At 40.4% G+C, this 16,455-nt stretch overlaps 1 protein-coding gene across 1 annotated transcript; it reads left to right on the forward strand.

Annotated features, from left to right (window-relative positions):
• Window positions 1-228: 228 nt before the first annotated feature.
• Window positions 229-1,907, forward strand: cbln20 (cerebellin 20). Its single transcript, XM_084127046.1, has 4 exons — window positions 229-312; window positions 432-533; window positions 644-784; window positions 1,109-1,907. The coding sequence occupies exons 1-4, from the start codon at window positions 306-308 to the stop codon at window positions 1,534-1,536; spliced, it is 678 nt and encodes a 225-aa protein (XP_083983172.1). The 5' UTR covers window positions 229-305; the 3' UTR covers window positions 1,537-1,907.
• Window positions 1,908-16,455: the final 14,548 nt, after the last annotated feature.

Genomic DNA, 16,455 nt, shown 5'->3' on the forward strand with positions numbered 1-16,455 from the left:
GGTACCCTAGAGAAAACAGCCATGGGAATAACATAATGTGCTTTAGCTGAAAAACAATCTTTGTCCCATATTCAGCACTGTATTGCATAGGAAACACACACACACACACACACACACACACACACACACACACACACACACACACACACAGACAGAGAGAGAGAGAGAGACAAACAAAAGGCCCTGCCCATTGCTATTGAAAGACCAGAGGTGTAGCCTTTATAACCAGGAGTTGTATACTAGTATACTCAAGTTGATGTCAACACATCTTCCTGCGAGACTACAGTCAAGAGACATCAGCAGAAATGAAGGGTGAGACTGACTATAAATTAAATTAAATTAAACTTTTAGTCCTTCACCTGTATATACAATGGCATATAATTATGCACAGGATTGCCTGGATGTATGTAACTTTCTTTTACATGTTTTAGCCATTGTAATCTTAAGCTTCTTGGGATGTGTACTTACACAAGACAGAATTTTTTCATGGAATGGTCCGGGAGAGCCCAGTGAAGTTGACCCCAATGAGAATGGTGACTTAAAAAACCCATACAAATAGAAAGGTCACATACAAACCTTAGACAAATATTCAGGCACTAGGGAATGATGATATGATGATGCTTGTTTCTTTGCCTCTCTGAAGTGTGTCCGACTGATGTGGCGTCCTGTGGATGCTGCCTGATGAAGAATCAGATGTGGAAGATGGAGACGTTTTTCAACATGAGCTTAAATGAGCTACAGAGGGGATTGGAGAGAGCTCATGCAGTCTTAAACAATATTCGGGGTGAGCCATTTGTAGCATTCTTGTTTGCCTATACTTAGTATAGTCTGCACTTAATTCAAAGTCGTTATATCTTTTAACAAAATTGAAGTAGATCTATAGTTGCTTTTATGGAGCCAAGTGGATGTGTCTCTTACACAGCCAACAGAAAACATGACACATATTGAGTGAATGTACATTTAATTACCTCAAACGTAAACCCTAAAACATGAACCTGCCTAAAAGGTTAACACTGTTCTACTCTCCACTTAGCACTGTGTTATTCTTCAGAAAGTGTCATAATGATACATTTTCTGAATCACTTTCCCTTTTCTCATGTTTGGACAGCCAGTCGGAGTGCCTTCTCTGTGGCTCTTACTGATACACGCCTATGTGTCGGCCCGAATCGCGAAGACTCTGTGGTGAAGTATGGCAGTGTATTTATAAACTTGGGAGATGGCTACAGCACCAACACTGGTGTTTTTGTAGCTCCACGTTCTGGTGTCTACAGCCTGGCACTAACTGTTTATAGTGATGCTGGTGCTGCCGGAGCCACACTAGCTGCTTGTGCTCGACTCCGGCTGAACGGACGCACACTCGCATCACCGACTGAGAAGAACAATCAAGACCAGGAGGACAGTGTGAGCGCTGTGCTAGCAGTGCAGCTGAATGCAGGAGACCGGGTGGATGTTGCTCTTCCAGCCGGCTGCTTTCTGTGTGACGATAACAACCACTACAACACTTTCACCGGGTTCCTGCTCTATGCAACTGATTAATATATGGAGAATTAATGCTGTTTTCAAAATTACGTACTACACGATTTATACTGTATTTTACTTTTTTTAATGTATAAAATACAGAACTAAGTGTGCAACAATTGCTTAATTTATCTTGTTGCATGCTCTTTTTGATTCCAGTAGTGCAAGAATAGTATATATTGTGATTTCAAACACATTTCCTCTGCCCTCTTAACAAATATTATGTTTCTCTCTCTCTGTGAAACACTGTATGTTTAAATTAAGCTTCTCTAAGTGTTCAAAAACAAAACATGAGGTCAGGGTAATAGATTAAAATTGTTTAAATGCAAAGAACATATTCAAAAATACTACTTTTGTGTTGAAATAAACATTATGGTTCTTTTGCTCTGACACATTCACTTGACCTTCTCTTACCCCAAAAGCAACACACATCGATTCAGTTCACATTGAAACATCATTGAATTTGCATTTGCATTTAGTTCTAAAAGTAAACCATTACAGGCTTTATGGCATATTTATAATTAGGATATATTCTTTAGTAATACAGATTCAGGCTTAATGGCATATTTATTGAATTGTTTTTTAAGTGGATAAATTATGATGGCTATATTATTATTGCTAACTGGTTTCATAGTATTATTACAGGTTTTTTTATTATTTTTATTATTATTACTCACAAGCATTGTTCAATACTGAAGCCACATGTTCAAAACTCTAAACACATTCAATGAAACAGAAGTCTATTTGGACCAAACTGTGGATATTTTTTTTTACCATGCTTTGACACAAAATTGATTCAATGACCACATTTCCCAAAATCCATGAACACTTTTGTCATTCATATTGCAAAACGATATATTTGCAGCACATTTTTCCAATGCTAAAACACTGCTTTCAAAACTGCAGAACATGCAGATCATGATATATTAGCAGAACATTTACAATGAAATTAAATAATAATTATTACAAATTATTGCAATTTCAGCTGAAAGCTGACCCAGATGTCCTATTTTCAGTCTCTATTACAGTAGTATTTTTTTTTAATCAGTCAGAATGATTTTGTTTGAAACATGGATCAATGAAGACACATGAGGAAAGAAGAGAGAGGGAGGACAAGAACCCTCACAGTACTGGACACCCATCCACCCACCCACCCACCCATCCACCCACCCATCCACCCACCCACCCACCCACCCATCCACCCACCCACCCACCCATCCACCCACCCATCCACCCATCCACCCATCCATCCATCCATCCACCCACCCATCCACCCATCCATCCACCCATCCATCCACCAATCCACCCATCCACCCACCCATCCACCCATCCATCCACCCACCCATCCATCCACCCATCCATCCACCCATCCATCCACCCATCCATCCATCCATCCACCCACCCATCCACCCACCCATCCACCCATCCATCCACCCACCCATCCACCCATCCATCCACCCATCCATCCACCAATCCACCCATCCACCCACCCATCCACCCAGAAGAAGAAGAATCTTTTGGAGTGACGAATTCACCTCCCTCAGTATTAGTCCATGGTTTATTACATGGTCCACAATTGTTTCCAAAAACGAAAACGAATTTCGTTACATGGATTTGGTTGTCATCCCTCTACCTCTCCCTCTTTCTCTCCCTATTCCTCTTCCTTTTCCTCTTCCTCCACCTTGTTCTCTCCGGATTCCCCTTCTCATCCGCACTCTCCCTCTTTCTCTGACACCGTCCATTTTTGTTGAAGACAGGTGAACTTACCTGTTGCCTTTTATAGTGCATAAACCTGATTGGTGTGTCTACAATTAAGCACTAGCGTCGGCCAAAAGTGAGCCTACGTGGTGACGTGCAACACTGACGCGCTGCGCTAAAACACTAAGTGAAAAAACTCGAGGCCCAGAGAGAAGGAAATGAATAGTGGAATAAAGTCGTTATTTTTGTTTGTTTTTTGCGCACAAAAAGTATTCTCGTCGCTTTATAAACTTACAGTTTTTTACAATGGTTTACACACTATATACACTCGGACGCAGCAGTCATTGTCCTCAGGGACTTTAACCAGACTAATCTGTCGACTGAGCTCCCCGGCTACCATCAGCAGGTAGCCTGCCCTAGCAGAGGGACCAACACGCTGGACCACTGCTATATTACCATCAAAGAGGCTTACCGTGCTTTCCCGAGGGCTCCGCTGGGCAGGTCCGACCACGCAATGCTGCTGCTAATTCCACAATACAGACAAAAAGTTAAATCCTCTAAGTCACCATCAAAATTCATCCGGTGCTGGTCCCCTGAGGCCATCGAAAAACTTTGTGGTTGTTTCGCGTGCACAGACTGGGAAGTTTTCCATGCTGCAGGCGATCTCCATGACGTCACCGACGCAATAACGTCATACGTCAATTACTGTGTGGACCTGTGCATACCAATCAAAAAAATCAAATACTACAATAACAACAAACCGTGGTTTAACAAAGACATTAAACAGTTAAGAAAGGAGAAAAATGCAGCTCATCTATCAGGAAACAAAGAACAATATATGGCTTCCAAATACAAACTGAGATCTGCAATAAGAAGAGCCAAATCCAACTATGCTACTAAACTAGAAGAACAAATCACCACTAATGATACACGTTTTATCTGGAAAAAACTTCAAAACATGACAAATTACAAAAAGAAACCCACCCCCATACCTGACGGCGATAATCATCTTTCTGATACACTCAACTTCTTTTATGGGAGGTTTGAGCAGGTACCGGCTAAACCACCATCTCCCCCCGGCCCCCTCCCCTCAGGATTTGATTTTATCAAAATAAAAATGTCCACACAATTTGCAAAATTCTACTCCAGTGAGCAAAATACCTCCACAGATTTGCACAACATTACACACAGTGATTTGTAAAACCTTAGACACAGATAAGGATTGTAAGGTTACTTCCTTGTCATTACAAAGCCCCGGATTGCCAATGACCACACTAATGAACGAAATGGATAATCACATCCACCAGGTGTGGAAGCACACATGTGTTAATTTGAAAACGCAGCACTCAGGTGTGCTATAAAAGACAGCAGGTGAGTTCACCTGTCTTCAACAAAGATGGAAGGAGCTAGAAGAAGAAGAAGAAGAAGAAGAAGAGTGAGAATGAGAGGGGGAGCTCAAAGAGGAGATGAAGGAGGTAGAGGAGGAGACCCAGGTAGAGGAAGAGGAGAAGGAGGTAGAGGAGGAGGCCCAGGTAGAGGAAGAGGAGAAGGAGGTAGAGGAGGAGGCCCAGGTAGAGGAAGAGGAGAAGGAGATAGAGGAAGAGGAGAAGGAGGTAACATCACCCTTTGCGCTGCTATTACACAAAATGGGGTCCTCCACCACCATGCAAATCTGGGACCCTATAATGCAAATCTAATATTTGCATTTCTTGACAGATTGCACAAGATTGTCACAGCATTAAACCAAGTGGACCAGATGTGGTACATTGTCGTTTGGGACCATGTCTCATTCCATCGGGCTGCTCTGGTCCAGAATTGGTTCCATGAGCACCCTGAATTTGAAATCTTATACCTTCCCCCATACCTTCCCCCTTCCTGAATCCAATAGAAGAGTTTTTTTCAGCATGGTGGTGGAAGGTATACGACCTGCGGCCCTATGACCGTTTGCCCCTCATTCAGGCCATGGAGCAGGCCTGTGATCATATCGAAGCAGCTTCTGTGCAGGGGTGGATTCGTCACACAAGGTGATTCTTCCAACGGTGCCTTGCCAATGAAGACATAGCCTGTGATGTGGATGAAATCTTATGGCCTGATCCAGCCAGACGGAGAGATGATGAATAGTTACAGTATTCTTGTTGCTTTTACAGTAGTTTTTCTTCAGAGTCAAAGTGTATGTACTTCATGCAGTACTGTTTATTTGTCTACAGATTTTATTTGTTTCATTGATTTCATTGTTGGTTGATTACTGTAACTGATTATGGTAAGAAATACTGGAAGTATTGAAATAAATACTTGAAATATTCAGTCTGCAGCATCAGTGTTGTGCAGTGCTTGGTAAGTTTATAGTAGGCCTATTTGTGTACATTCTCCCTATATCTCAAACTTGGTCAAGGTCAAGGTAAACTTTATTATCCACAAGTAGGAAATTCATGTGGTCACCATTACACACTCCATTGTTAAATAGCCTGCTACATAACAATAAAAAACATAAATACAAAACATTAAATACAAAAGCATTAAAAACATTTAAACATTAAAACCTAAGAAAAACAAGGACAAGACAGACAAAACAATAAACATTGAAAAGAAACATGACAAGCATGTATGGATAAATAAACTAGCTGAGTGCTAGCTGCTTGTTGTACAGTCTAATTGCTGTAGGCACAAAAGAATTGCTGTACCTTGTGGTCCTAATTTTCCTTTGGAGTAGTCTGCCACTTGACCTATTGCTTCTTAAGAAATTCTGATGAAGAGGGTGGGTAGAATCATTTAGAATTTGTTCTGTCTTTTTAAGACTAAGGTCATTGTACAATTGGGCTACAGATACCTGATCAACTCCAATGATCTTACTGACTGTTTTGATTATTCGTTGCAGTTTATTCTGGTCCTTAATATACATGTTACCAAAGGCACAAATAAGGCCAAATGATAAGACACTCTGCAAGAGAGCTTTGTGAAACATCTGAAGAATACAGCTGTCTATTCTAAAATGGTTAAGTTTCCTTAGAAAAAAAATCCTCTTCTGTAACCTTTTGGACTTATTTTGTGCACATTCATTAAAAGTCAATTTATTATCTATTTCAACACCCAAATATGTGTATGTTGTGACCCGCTCTACCACTACACCATTTATATTTGAGGGTGGAACTATAATTCCCTTTTTATTAAAATCTATGGTCATCTCCTTTGTTTTCTTCACATTAACCACAAGGAAATTATCTGTACACCAATTAATAAAACCCTGCACCTCCCTCTCAAAGCTCTCTAAGGATGCAGTATTGGACTGTACAAAACCCACTAATGCTGTATCATCAGCATATTTAAAAAATGTGTGGTTTGAGATGGTTGCTTGGCAGCTGTTGGTGTATAAGGTGTACAGAATAGGGGACAGAACGCACCCTTGTGGTGCCCCTGTATTTATGGCTTTTAACGATGAGACACATGAGTTGAATTTGACTTGATGACTACGGTTCGTCAAAAATCCACAAAACTAATCTTGGGTTAACCCCAAGGTGAACCAATTTTTTTACCATCAGGTGGGGTTGGATTGTGTTGAAGGCACTGCTGAAATCTATGAACACAATCTTGACAAGACTCTTTGGCTGTTCAAGGTGCTCATATATGTTATTTGTCAGCAGTGCATCTTCAACCCCTCTCTCCACACGATATGCAAACTGGTTTGGGTCTAAGGATGGTGTGACCTCACATAAAAGCTGTTTCAGAATTATTTTCTCAAAACATTTCATTGCCGTAGATGTTAGGGCAACAGGGCGCAGGTCATTAAGTTCCCTAGGTTTATTATTTTTGGGTAGGGGCATGATCAAAGATTTTTTCCATAGAGAAGGAACTACACCAGTGTCTATTGACAGCTGGAACAGCCTTTGAAAGGGCTGTGCCAGCTGATCTGCGCACACCCTTAAAGTCCTGCTGCTAATACCATCAGGCCCACTAGCTTTATGGGGATTCACATGTCTAAAGTAAGACTTAACATCGTCCATAGAAATATCTATATCCACACACTTCATACTACTGATTTCTTTATAAACCAGTTCCTGTTCAGCTGTAAAATCATGAATATCAAATCTGCAATAAAAATCATTCAAGTCATTTGCCATTTCAAGTTCATCTAAAAAACTAATCATGAAGAATGTTGTGGGTTTGTCACTATTTTTTTTTTCATCTAAATTATCCCTTACATACCAATGTCTGGCCAGAAATCTAGCACATGCTATTTCCTAAAATTAGTTTTTTTACAAATGTGTTTTTTATTTATCACAGCTGTGTGAAACCGGCTGCAATAGTGTCTGATCATTGAGGACTGTGTTGGTTAAATGAAAACTAATAGCATTTTCACAAATATGTGTGTATGTTTTGACTGAAGTGTGTATGTTTTGACTGAAGTGTGTCATTTTGCAAACAATCTAGGAATTATGCAAATTGAGTGTGGTGTTTGGATAATTGTGATTATATTTAGAAAAAAAGAACCCGGTTTTCAAAATTGTGTGTAAACAATTGAAAAAAACTGTAAGATTGAACCACTGTAGTCACTTGGACTATATTAACGATGTCTTTAATGCATTCTGGGCCAGCAAGTTATAACGTCTTTAGAAGCCTATGGAGGAGTGATCCAGCTCTCAGATATAATCAAAAAATATCTTAATTTGTGTTCTGAAGATGAACGAAGGTCTTACGGGGTTGGAACAACATGAGGGTGAGTAATTACTGACAGAATTTTCATTTTTGGGTGAACTAACCCTGGGTGTGTTCATTTGAAAGCCTTTGCTTTGAAATTGCAAGGAAATTACATCATGATACATTTCTGTGTCAAATGTATACAAGTGTGTTTTGTGTTTTGCAAATCACTATGTGTAATGTTTTGCAAAAAGTATGAAGCTGACCATGTGCTTACAATCGTGCAAATCTAGGCCGTGTTTTGCTCCGTGAGTGTAAGGTTTTGCTAATTGTGGGAAAGTTTTCATTTTAATGTGTAAGCAATTGAAATAAACTGTAATACCAAAATCATGGATCTTTATAGTCTTTTTTTTACAAATGCTTAAACGCAGCATGCCAGAAATGAAGACCTATTCTTCCAAACCATAGATACAGTATAAAGCCTCTACTTCTGCAACAATATCAGCTCAAAAGTATTGAAACAAATATTTAAAAAATATATTCAAACAGCTGATAAGCATTTTTAAATTACTGATAATTAGAGTAAGAAATAGTTGATTCCAATCTCAGACATAGCCAGGTGTTGAAGACTTTCCATTACATGGACATACACAATGAAAGGGCAGTCTTTGGATTGGTTTTGTTGAAAGCAACACAACAACACAGAGGAGCAAAAAAGAAAGAAAATGTCTGCACGAGGGAGAGGACTAGATGGTCGAGGCAGAGGACTAGATGGTCGAGGGAGAGGACTAGATGGTCGAGGGAGAGGACTAGATGGTCAAGGGAGAGGACTAGTTGAAGAGTAAAGCCAGTTTTATACTTCTGTGTCAAACTCATGCCGTAGCTACGTCGTAGGCTGTGTGTAGCACGCGTACCCTTCGGCGTACCCTGACGTGCACCTCTCCAAAAATGTAACAACGCGTCAACTCTACGCGGTCACAAGCACTGTGATTGGTCTGCTAGAACCCCTCCCTCGGGTTTCACATGCTCCCTCTGCAAGTGTAATTGCGCGTCAACGCGGACAACGACGCAGAAGTATAAATGAAAACGTAGAGGCTTCGGCGTAGGTCTGACGCAGAAGTATAAAACAGGCTTAAGAATAAGAGCAGGGAGAGGACTAGTTGGCCACCAGCAGTTACAAATACAAATATGTTGTATTTTTGTTCCTCTAGAGGACACAACGACTTCCTCGCTCTGGGGGAAGAAGAAAGCTTCTCAGTGAAGACAAATTCAGAGAGAGAAATTCAGACCAGAATTATAGTGGACAACCTGGTATTCCAGAACGTGGAAAGTATCAGCCTGGCTACCATTGCTCGGACTCTGACCAAAAACAGAATTCGAATGAAACTGTTGTACATGGTTCCCTTTGAGAGAAACAGTGATTGGCACCAATACGTCAAGGTATGGTGTCTATACACCATGTCTGATTCTACAGTGACTATTCCACACCTTGTGGAATTATGGAGTTGGAAGCTAATCAGACACTGCACAAATTCATTTATGTAGATGAGGCAGGGTTTATCCTGGCAAAAACACGTAGATGAGGAAGAAATGTCATTGGGAAAAGGGCCACCGTTGATGTGCCGGGTCAGAGAGGAGCAAATATCACAATGTGTGCTGCAATCTCAAGTGCTGGTTTGGTCCCACAGAAAAGCCAGATTGGTCCCTACAACACAGAGTGCCTTCTTTAGTTTTTAGATGACCTCCACCAACAACTGGTGCCTGGGAGGAAACATGAGGACATTTGTGATTACATGGGACAATGTAGCATTCCAGCATTCACATGCAATCACAAACTGGTTTGCAGCACATCCAAGAGTGATTTCCCTTTTTCTTCCTCCACACTCTCCTTTCCTCAACCCCATTGAGGATTTTTTTCTGCTTGGAGGTGGAAAGTATATGATCATCGCCCACATGACCAAATGTCCCTCCTGGATGCCATGGATGCAGAGACATCTCAGTTGAAGACTGTCAGGGGTGGATAAGGCATGCCAAGCGTTTTAATCCAAGGTGTATAGCGAGAGACAACATACGATGTGATGTAGATGAGAACATGTGGCCAAATGCTGAAGATTGAATAGATTAGAACCTTTTTTTTCTTGTCATTTTGTTTTATTTTTGCACACTTTAAACCAAAGGCCATGTATGTTTGTCTTTGTTTTGATTTGTTGGTCACTGACAGCAATTTCATACTGCTAATAAAATCTTTACTGCAGCAATTCTGTAACTATGTGTTCATGTTGGATAGAAAACAAGTTTTGACTGAATGATCCGATTTTGAAACGGGTTTGCAGTGTTTTGATTGAAGTTTTTTGCGTTTTGAAATGTAGAGTTTGTATTCATTTAAGAAAATGTGGTTTGGGGCAGAAAATTAACTTTGGCTAATTTAGAGTTTAGAAAAAGTCAAACGCTTCTTAGCAATTGAAAAAAAAAAACTGTAAATAAGAAAATCATACACATTGTGAACAGTTTTATGGTTGAAAATTAAATAGATGGCTCAAATGAGGATGTGCTGAATTTGCAGGACAAGCTCGAATTACTCAAAGCATAATTTGAGCTTGACCTGCAAACTTAAGGGTCATTGTGAGAAGTGTTGTGTGTGTGGATACGTGTGTGTGTGTGTGGTCGCAAAATGTTTAGGTTGTTAGGGCCACATGTATTTTTAAAGGGGGACTGTGAACATCGTTTGCCTCAGACATAGAACATGTGTGAAACTTGAGAAAGGTCAAAAGGGCTGTGATAGTAAAACTTACCAAATAAAGCTTTTGTGTATGTAAAATAGGTGTGAAAAGGAAATACATATTGTAAATGTTAATAAAGGGCTAGGATAATTCCAAAGTTTACCTTATAAGGGAATTGGCTGTACTATAATGACAACCCATAGTTAGAAGGCGGGCTATAGCAGGGTTAGTATAAAAAGCCTTGAGGAGGTTTTTTAGGGGCCGCAATTCGGGTGAAGACTTGTTATACGTGTTTATGTTATTTTTGCCTTTGGAACTTTTTGTCTGTGTATTATTATGAATCTTTTTTAAATAAATGAAATTATGTTGTGGTGATTCGTAGAACTTTTTAAACAAGTCTAAGAGTAATTTTTCCCTATCAATATTTCATGATTTTTGTAATGAAATATTAATATTGGCAAACGCCCAGTGCATTCGAATCCAAGATTGAACTGGTTAGAGGCACTGCCGAGGACCCTGAATCGACATCTTACATCTTTAATTTAAAGGTAAGGGCAATATTTGATTGCAGCAGATTATGGGAATGTTCTAGAAGGATCTAGAGGTTACAGCGGGATAAAAATACAAAGCATAAAAAATTAAAAAAAATTAAAAACAGTACGTATTTCTTGGCGATAGATCTGCTTGTTTTTGTGGGGTTTTGGTTCTATCCCTTCCTGTCTATGTCATCATTGTGCAGCACTTGTTTTCTCACTCATCAGCACATGTGTGGTATATTGTATATTTCTCCCATTACCCTGTGGAGCGGTGTGGGGTGAAACATTGCTTTATAATGTATAGCAATAATATTCTTTTCAGCTGTTGCACAACAGCTTTATTGGTGTACAATAAAGTACAATTGGTGTACAACCTGCAAATTATCTATTTAGATGTTTGTGTTGAAGAGGGCTCTGTCCTTTTCTCTTGTCTCCTGCTTTGTTGGGAGGTTAATTCATGTTACATGTGCAGCAGCAGCATGTCTTACAGGCTCACAGCAATGTCTGTGAATGTATTGGCATTAGCAAGTCTCGGTACTTGCTCTGCAGCAGCAGCAGCATAGCAGATCTATTCAGCCAAGACCAAGTTCATTAAAGGTACAATATGCAAGATTTTCTGCCGCTAGAGGGCGCTACATTCCAAACATCAACAATGGCGTAGACCATGTGAAGGAGCGTGGAATGAAGGGAACTGTCGTTTTCAACTCCACCGTGGATGTAAATCAGTTAGTCAGACGGGAATCGAAAAATCATGTTCATGGATGAGGTAAAGTTCTATTTTTATAAATGTTGCGTTTAATGACATGCTTTTACTTAATTAAAATGAATTAACCGCAAGGAAAGTAAGGTTTATGTGGCAAGGAAAGTCTGTGACGGGAGAGAGGATCGGGAGACAGGTGCGGCGTAAGTGGGTCAAGTGCAAATGACAAACACCTGTGTCTTGTTTAAGTGATTGGCGTGGAGAGATCGCATATAAGGGACGGGGAAACCTCATTCATGGAGAGAGACACGCGGAGATCAGTGGGCTGAGAGCGCGAGTGCGGAAAGCGCGAGGACACGATCGCTGTTACATTGGACTTTGGACTTTGCTGCTACAGTGTGCGTGACTATTTGTTGTTGTTTATCTTTCATTTATAAATAAATACGCCCACAGCTCTGCAAGCCGACCCTGTCCTCTTCCTTCCTTGAATTTGAATTTTGTTAGTTTAATACTAAATTGGTTATCATAGATGTTACTGTATTTGTCAAATTCATTGTTGTGATAACGCTGCACAGTTTTACGTGTTCTTAACAATTGTTGTAAAAGTACATTCAAACATACCCACATTATTTGCCAAAATACTGATTAGTCTTTATGTATAACACATGCTATATTTATTTACATGGCCATAAACACCAGACGTGATAAACAATGTCAATAAACTAAACACAAACCTAAATAATACCCGTACGTTGACGTTTACGTTTATGGGACTTGTCTTTGTCGACAGAACCAGCTGGAATCGGTAAAGAATAATTGTGTTCCATAACGACTGCACAAAACAAGCTAACGTTTGTTGCTTGATAGACGCTATAACTACAACTTCCGCATTTGTCCAGGACTCCGCACAGTACGAGCGGAAACTGAGGGTAACGCGGATATGACGCAATTGACTGGCGACTCCCAGCTCTCCCCTGCTCTAACGCCCCGTTTCCTTGGTTAGAATCGCAATTTCCTCACGATTTAAAAATAGTTGGAAACATTTGGGATATTGTAAGTAATCAACCTAACAAAATATATAACACTAGCCTTGTGATTTTGGGATATTTTAATGCAAAAATCTTACATATTGTACTTTTAACATTACCATATCCATTGTCATGCCAGTCTCTATTAAAGGAACACTCCAACGTTTTTTGAAATAGGGCATATTCACCTTCTTTCCTACATTTAGATAGGTGGGCAAATGCGTTGTTTTAGTTTGACAGGGTCGGCGCTAGCTTAGCTTAGCACAATGAATGGAATCCTTTGTTGCCAGCTAGCCATGGCCTGAGTAAAAGTGATAAAAAACCCCCCACCTAATTACTTCTTGTGGCCTGCATATTCACAACGAGTACAAATAGCGATGCAGATCAACACTAGGCGTTTTCCTAGGCAGATATTGACTTGGGACTATATTAGGGGGAAGCACAGGCGAAGCACAGCTACTTAGGCGAAGCACTGCTACTTGGGCGCAGAGATATCACGCAACACATGAAATGTGAATATGTGGTATAATATGTGAATGTGAATACTGGTATAATATTGGTCGATCTATACATGCGTCATGTTTAAAATAATCACTTACTCTGTGGACAGTTGTCCATTTGGTCCATTCCACTCTCCACAGCACAGACACTATTTCAGTCAGGATAGATTGGCATATTCCCCCACATTCACACCACCAGTTTGTGTTGGCTCTCATCCTCACGTACTCAGGTACTCACGTACTGAGCGATCGCAACCTCCTCCTCCTGTCATTCTATTTCCAAAGCACACAGCTCATCTTCTGAAAACTCTGGTATGGTTCTGGCTCTGGCTCTTGACTGTCTGAGAAGTCACCCTCTTCGTCTCTCACAAAATTAGCCATGTTCATTGCCATTCATGTACTGTAGGAAAAATAGTCAGCTACTATTTAAGTATATGTTGGTATGTTGACGGAAGTCATGGGATTTCATGTGTTGCGTGATATCTCTGCGCCCAAGTAGCCGTGCTTCGCCTGTGCTTCCCCATAATATAGTCCCAAGTCAATATCTGCCTAGGAAATCGCCTAGTGTTAATCTGCATCGCTATTTGTACTTGTTGTGAATACGCAGGCCACAAGAAGTAATTAGGTGGGGGGGGGGTTTAGTTTTTTTTAATCACTTTTACTCAGGACATGCTAGCTGGCAACAAAGGATTCCATCCATTAAGCTAAGCTAAGCTAGTGCCGACCCTGTCAAACTAAAACAATGCATGCACTGAGACAAAAATGCATTTGCCCACCTGTCTAAATGTAGGAAAGATGGTGGAATAAGCCCTAAATGGTGGAGTGTTCCTTTAACATACTAATCTCCCGAGAATTGTTATGACAGAAATTAGTTAAAATAAAAATATCTAAAATCAGATCATAACAGAAGCAGATTATCCATTCCTACAGAGAATAAGATGATTTTACCTGCATAAGTGAACTGCAACTGGTACACAGAAGCCATTAAATGCCCAACACTGCAATCACATTATAAGCATATATATATCATAAACGCCACTCACCTGAATTAATAACCAGCCAACCCCAACCTATATGGTTTTATTCGGTCCCAATGGTTAGCATGCTACCTCCCAGTTTGTACCAGTACAAACACAGATAAAACGAATCACTTGCACATTCCTTTCCCTTGCAGCATGTCGAGCCAAAGAACAGGGCGGAAATCGATCGCTTCACGCAACAGGCGCAGCCTATTATATACCCTCTTCCTGATTTGGCCCTCCACACACAGCCAATGGGTGGCATTTACGTCACCCCTCACACTACACTTAGAAATCAGAGCTTAAGCACTATACAGTATAGGCTTTAGGATGGCTTTCTTGGTTTGGACAAAAATGGAGGCCAATTTTGGAGAAAGAGTTAGAGGAAGAAGAGTGATAGTAAGAGGGGGATGAGGACAAGGGGAGCGACAAGGAAGAGGACAGAGGAGAACATTTACATTTAGTCATTTATCAGATGCTTTTGTCCAAAGCTACTTACAATTTAGGACTAAATTAAGCGAGTCGTTGTGAAGAGGCAAAAACAACGCAAGAAGTGCTCAAAATACGAAGTTCATGCATTTTTCAGAGGAGCATAAGCCTGATAAGGGAGGATTATTATGACGTGAACCTTTTGGGCTCATTGAAGACAAGACGAGCTGCAGTGTTCTGAATCATTTGTAGAGGTTTAGTTGCAGGTTAGAAGTCCAGCCAGAAGAGCATTGCAGTAATCAAGCCTAGAAATGACCAGGGCCTGGACGAGAAGTTGTGTTGCATGCTTAGTTAGGAAAGGCCTAATCTTCCTGATGCTGTGCACAATTACATTGAGAACGTATGTTGAGAACCTATGATTAATTATGTTGAGAACAATTACAAATGAGATCCAGGCCACTTTGGTCAACCATGGTTTGAGCTTCAGGGAGGCCGGGCAAAGTTCAGTTCTGTATTATGATTCTGTCACGGGTGGTTGAAGCAGACAAGGAAGTAGGATCCATTTGCAGTATTCCTTTATTACACAAACTCAGACTATACAAACGTAAACTCAGACTCAGCAAACAAGGCGCAGGAACAGAACAACCAGCAAGCAAACTTTAAGGATTGACAAAGACTGAACTAGACACACAGGCTTAATGAAAGGGCAAACAAGCTAAACAAGATAACAAGGGGGTGTGGCTAATAGGAAGCACCTGGGAAGACTAATAACCATAACTGGGAGCTGCTAAACATGAAACAAGACAGAAACACAGACTAGACTTATGACATATTCTCTCTTAATGTTATATGAAACACTGACATTACAAAGTGGAACTATTGCAGGTGTTTTTCTTTTTTTTTTAAGGTTTAAAGGGGGGCACGACGAAAAAAGTTTGAGAACCACTGCTCTATAACACGGTACTGTACTTACAGCACTACAGAAACTTGTCATTGCATACTGAAAGAAACCTGGCATCCTAACCCATTCACTTCATGTTTTTGCAGAATTGCTAGACGACCCTGTATCAGAGGACGAAGACGGTTGTTCACAGCAGGGCAGGAACAACACATAGTGAATATGGTCATAGCCAATAACAGCATACATTTACAACAACACATCATCACAACATTCAGTAACATAAATAGGGTGAGTTTATCCACAATAAGCGATCTCCTTAAAATGCAATCAGATTCGAATGAAGCAGCTCTACAGAGTACCATTTTAACGAAATTCTGACAGCGTGAAACAGATTTGCTATGAATATGTACAAGTAAGCTATATTGTCCTTGATGACTGCTCTATGTGTGTTCAAACTTTACAATGTTTTGTCTTGTCTGTTTCAGAGAGTTATGGAATTAGAAGCTTCTACTGAACATCATGATTTCATCTATGCTGTCGAGGTCAGATTTAACAAGACATAGGGGAAGACTAGACAGCGTGGTGGAAACATCACAATGTATGCAGCCATTAGTCGCAATGGTTTTCCTCATCATGCCACTCTTGGTCTTTACAGTACTGCCCACATTATCACTTTTCTTGATACCCTGCACAATATCCTCATTCCCAATGACCAGAGGAATAGACCAGAGCAGTCAAGGTTTGTTGACATCTGGGGCAACGTAAGTTTCCACC

This window comes from Abramis brama, assembly GCF_963993115.1.
Source record: "Abramis brama genome assembly, chromosome: 10".
Lineage (NCBI taxonomy): Eukaryota > Metazoa > Chordata > Actinopteri > Cypriniformes > Leuciscidae > Abramis > Abramis brama.

Bases quoted from the DNA above. Each gene is read 5' to 3' on its own strand.
- cbln20 (XM_084127046.1), top strand. The intron at 534-643 runs GTGACTTAAAAA...GCCTCTCTGAAG, and splicing joins AGTTGACCCCAATGAGAATG to TGTGTCCGACTGATGTGGCG. The intron at 785-1,108 runs GTGAGCCATTTG...ATGTTTGGACAG, and splicing joins AGTCTTAAACAATATTCGGG to CCAGTCGGAGTGCCTTCTCT.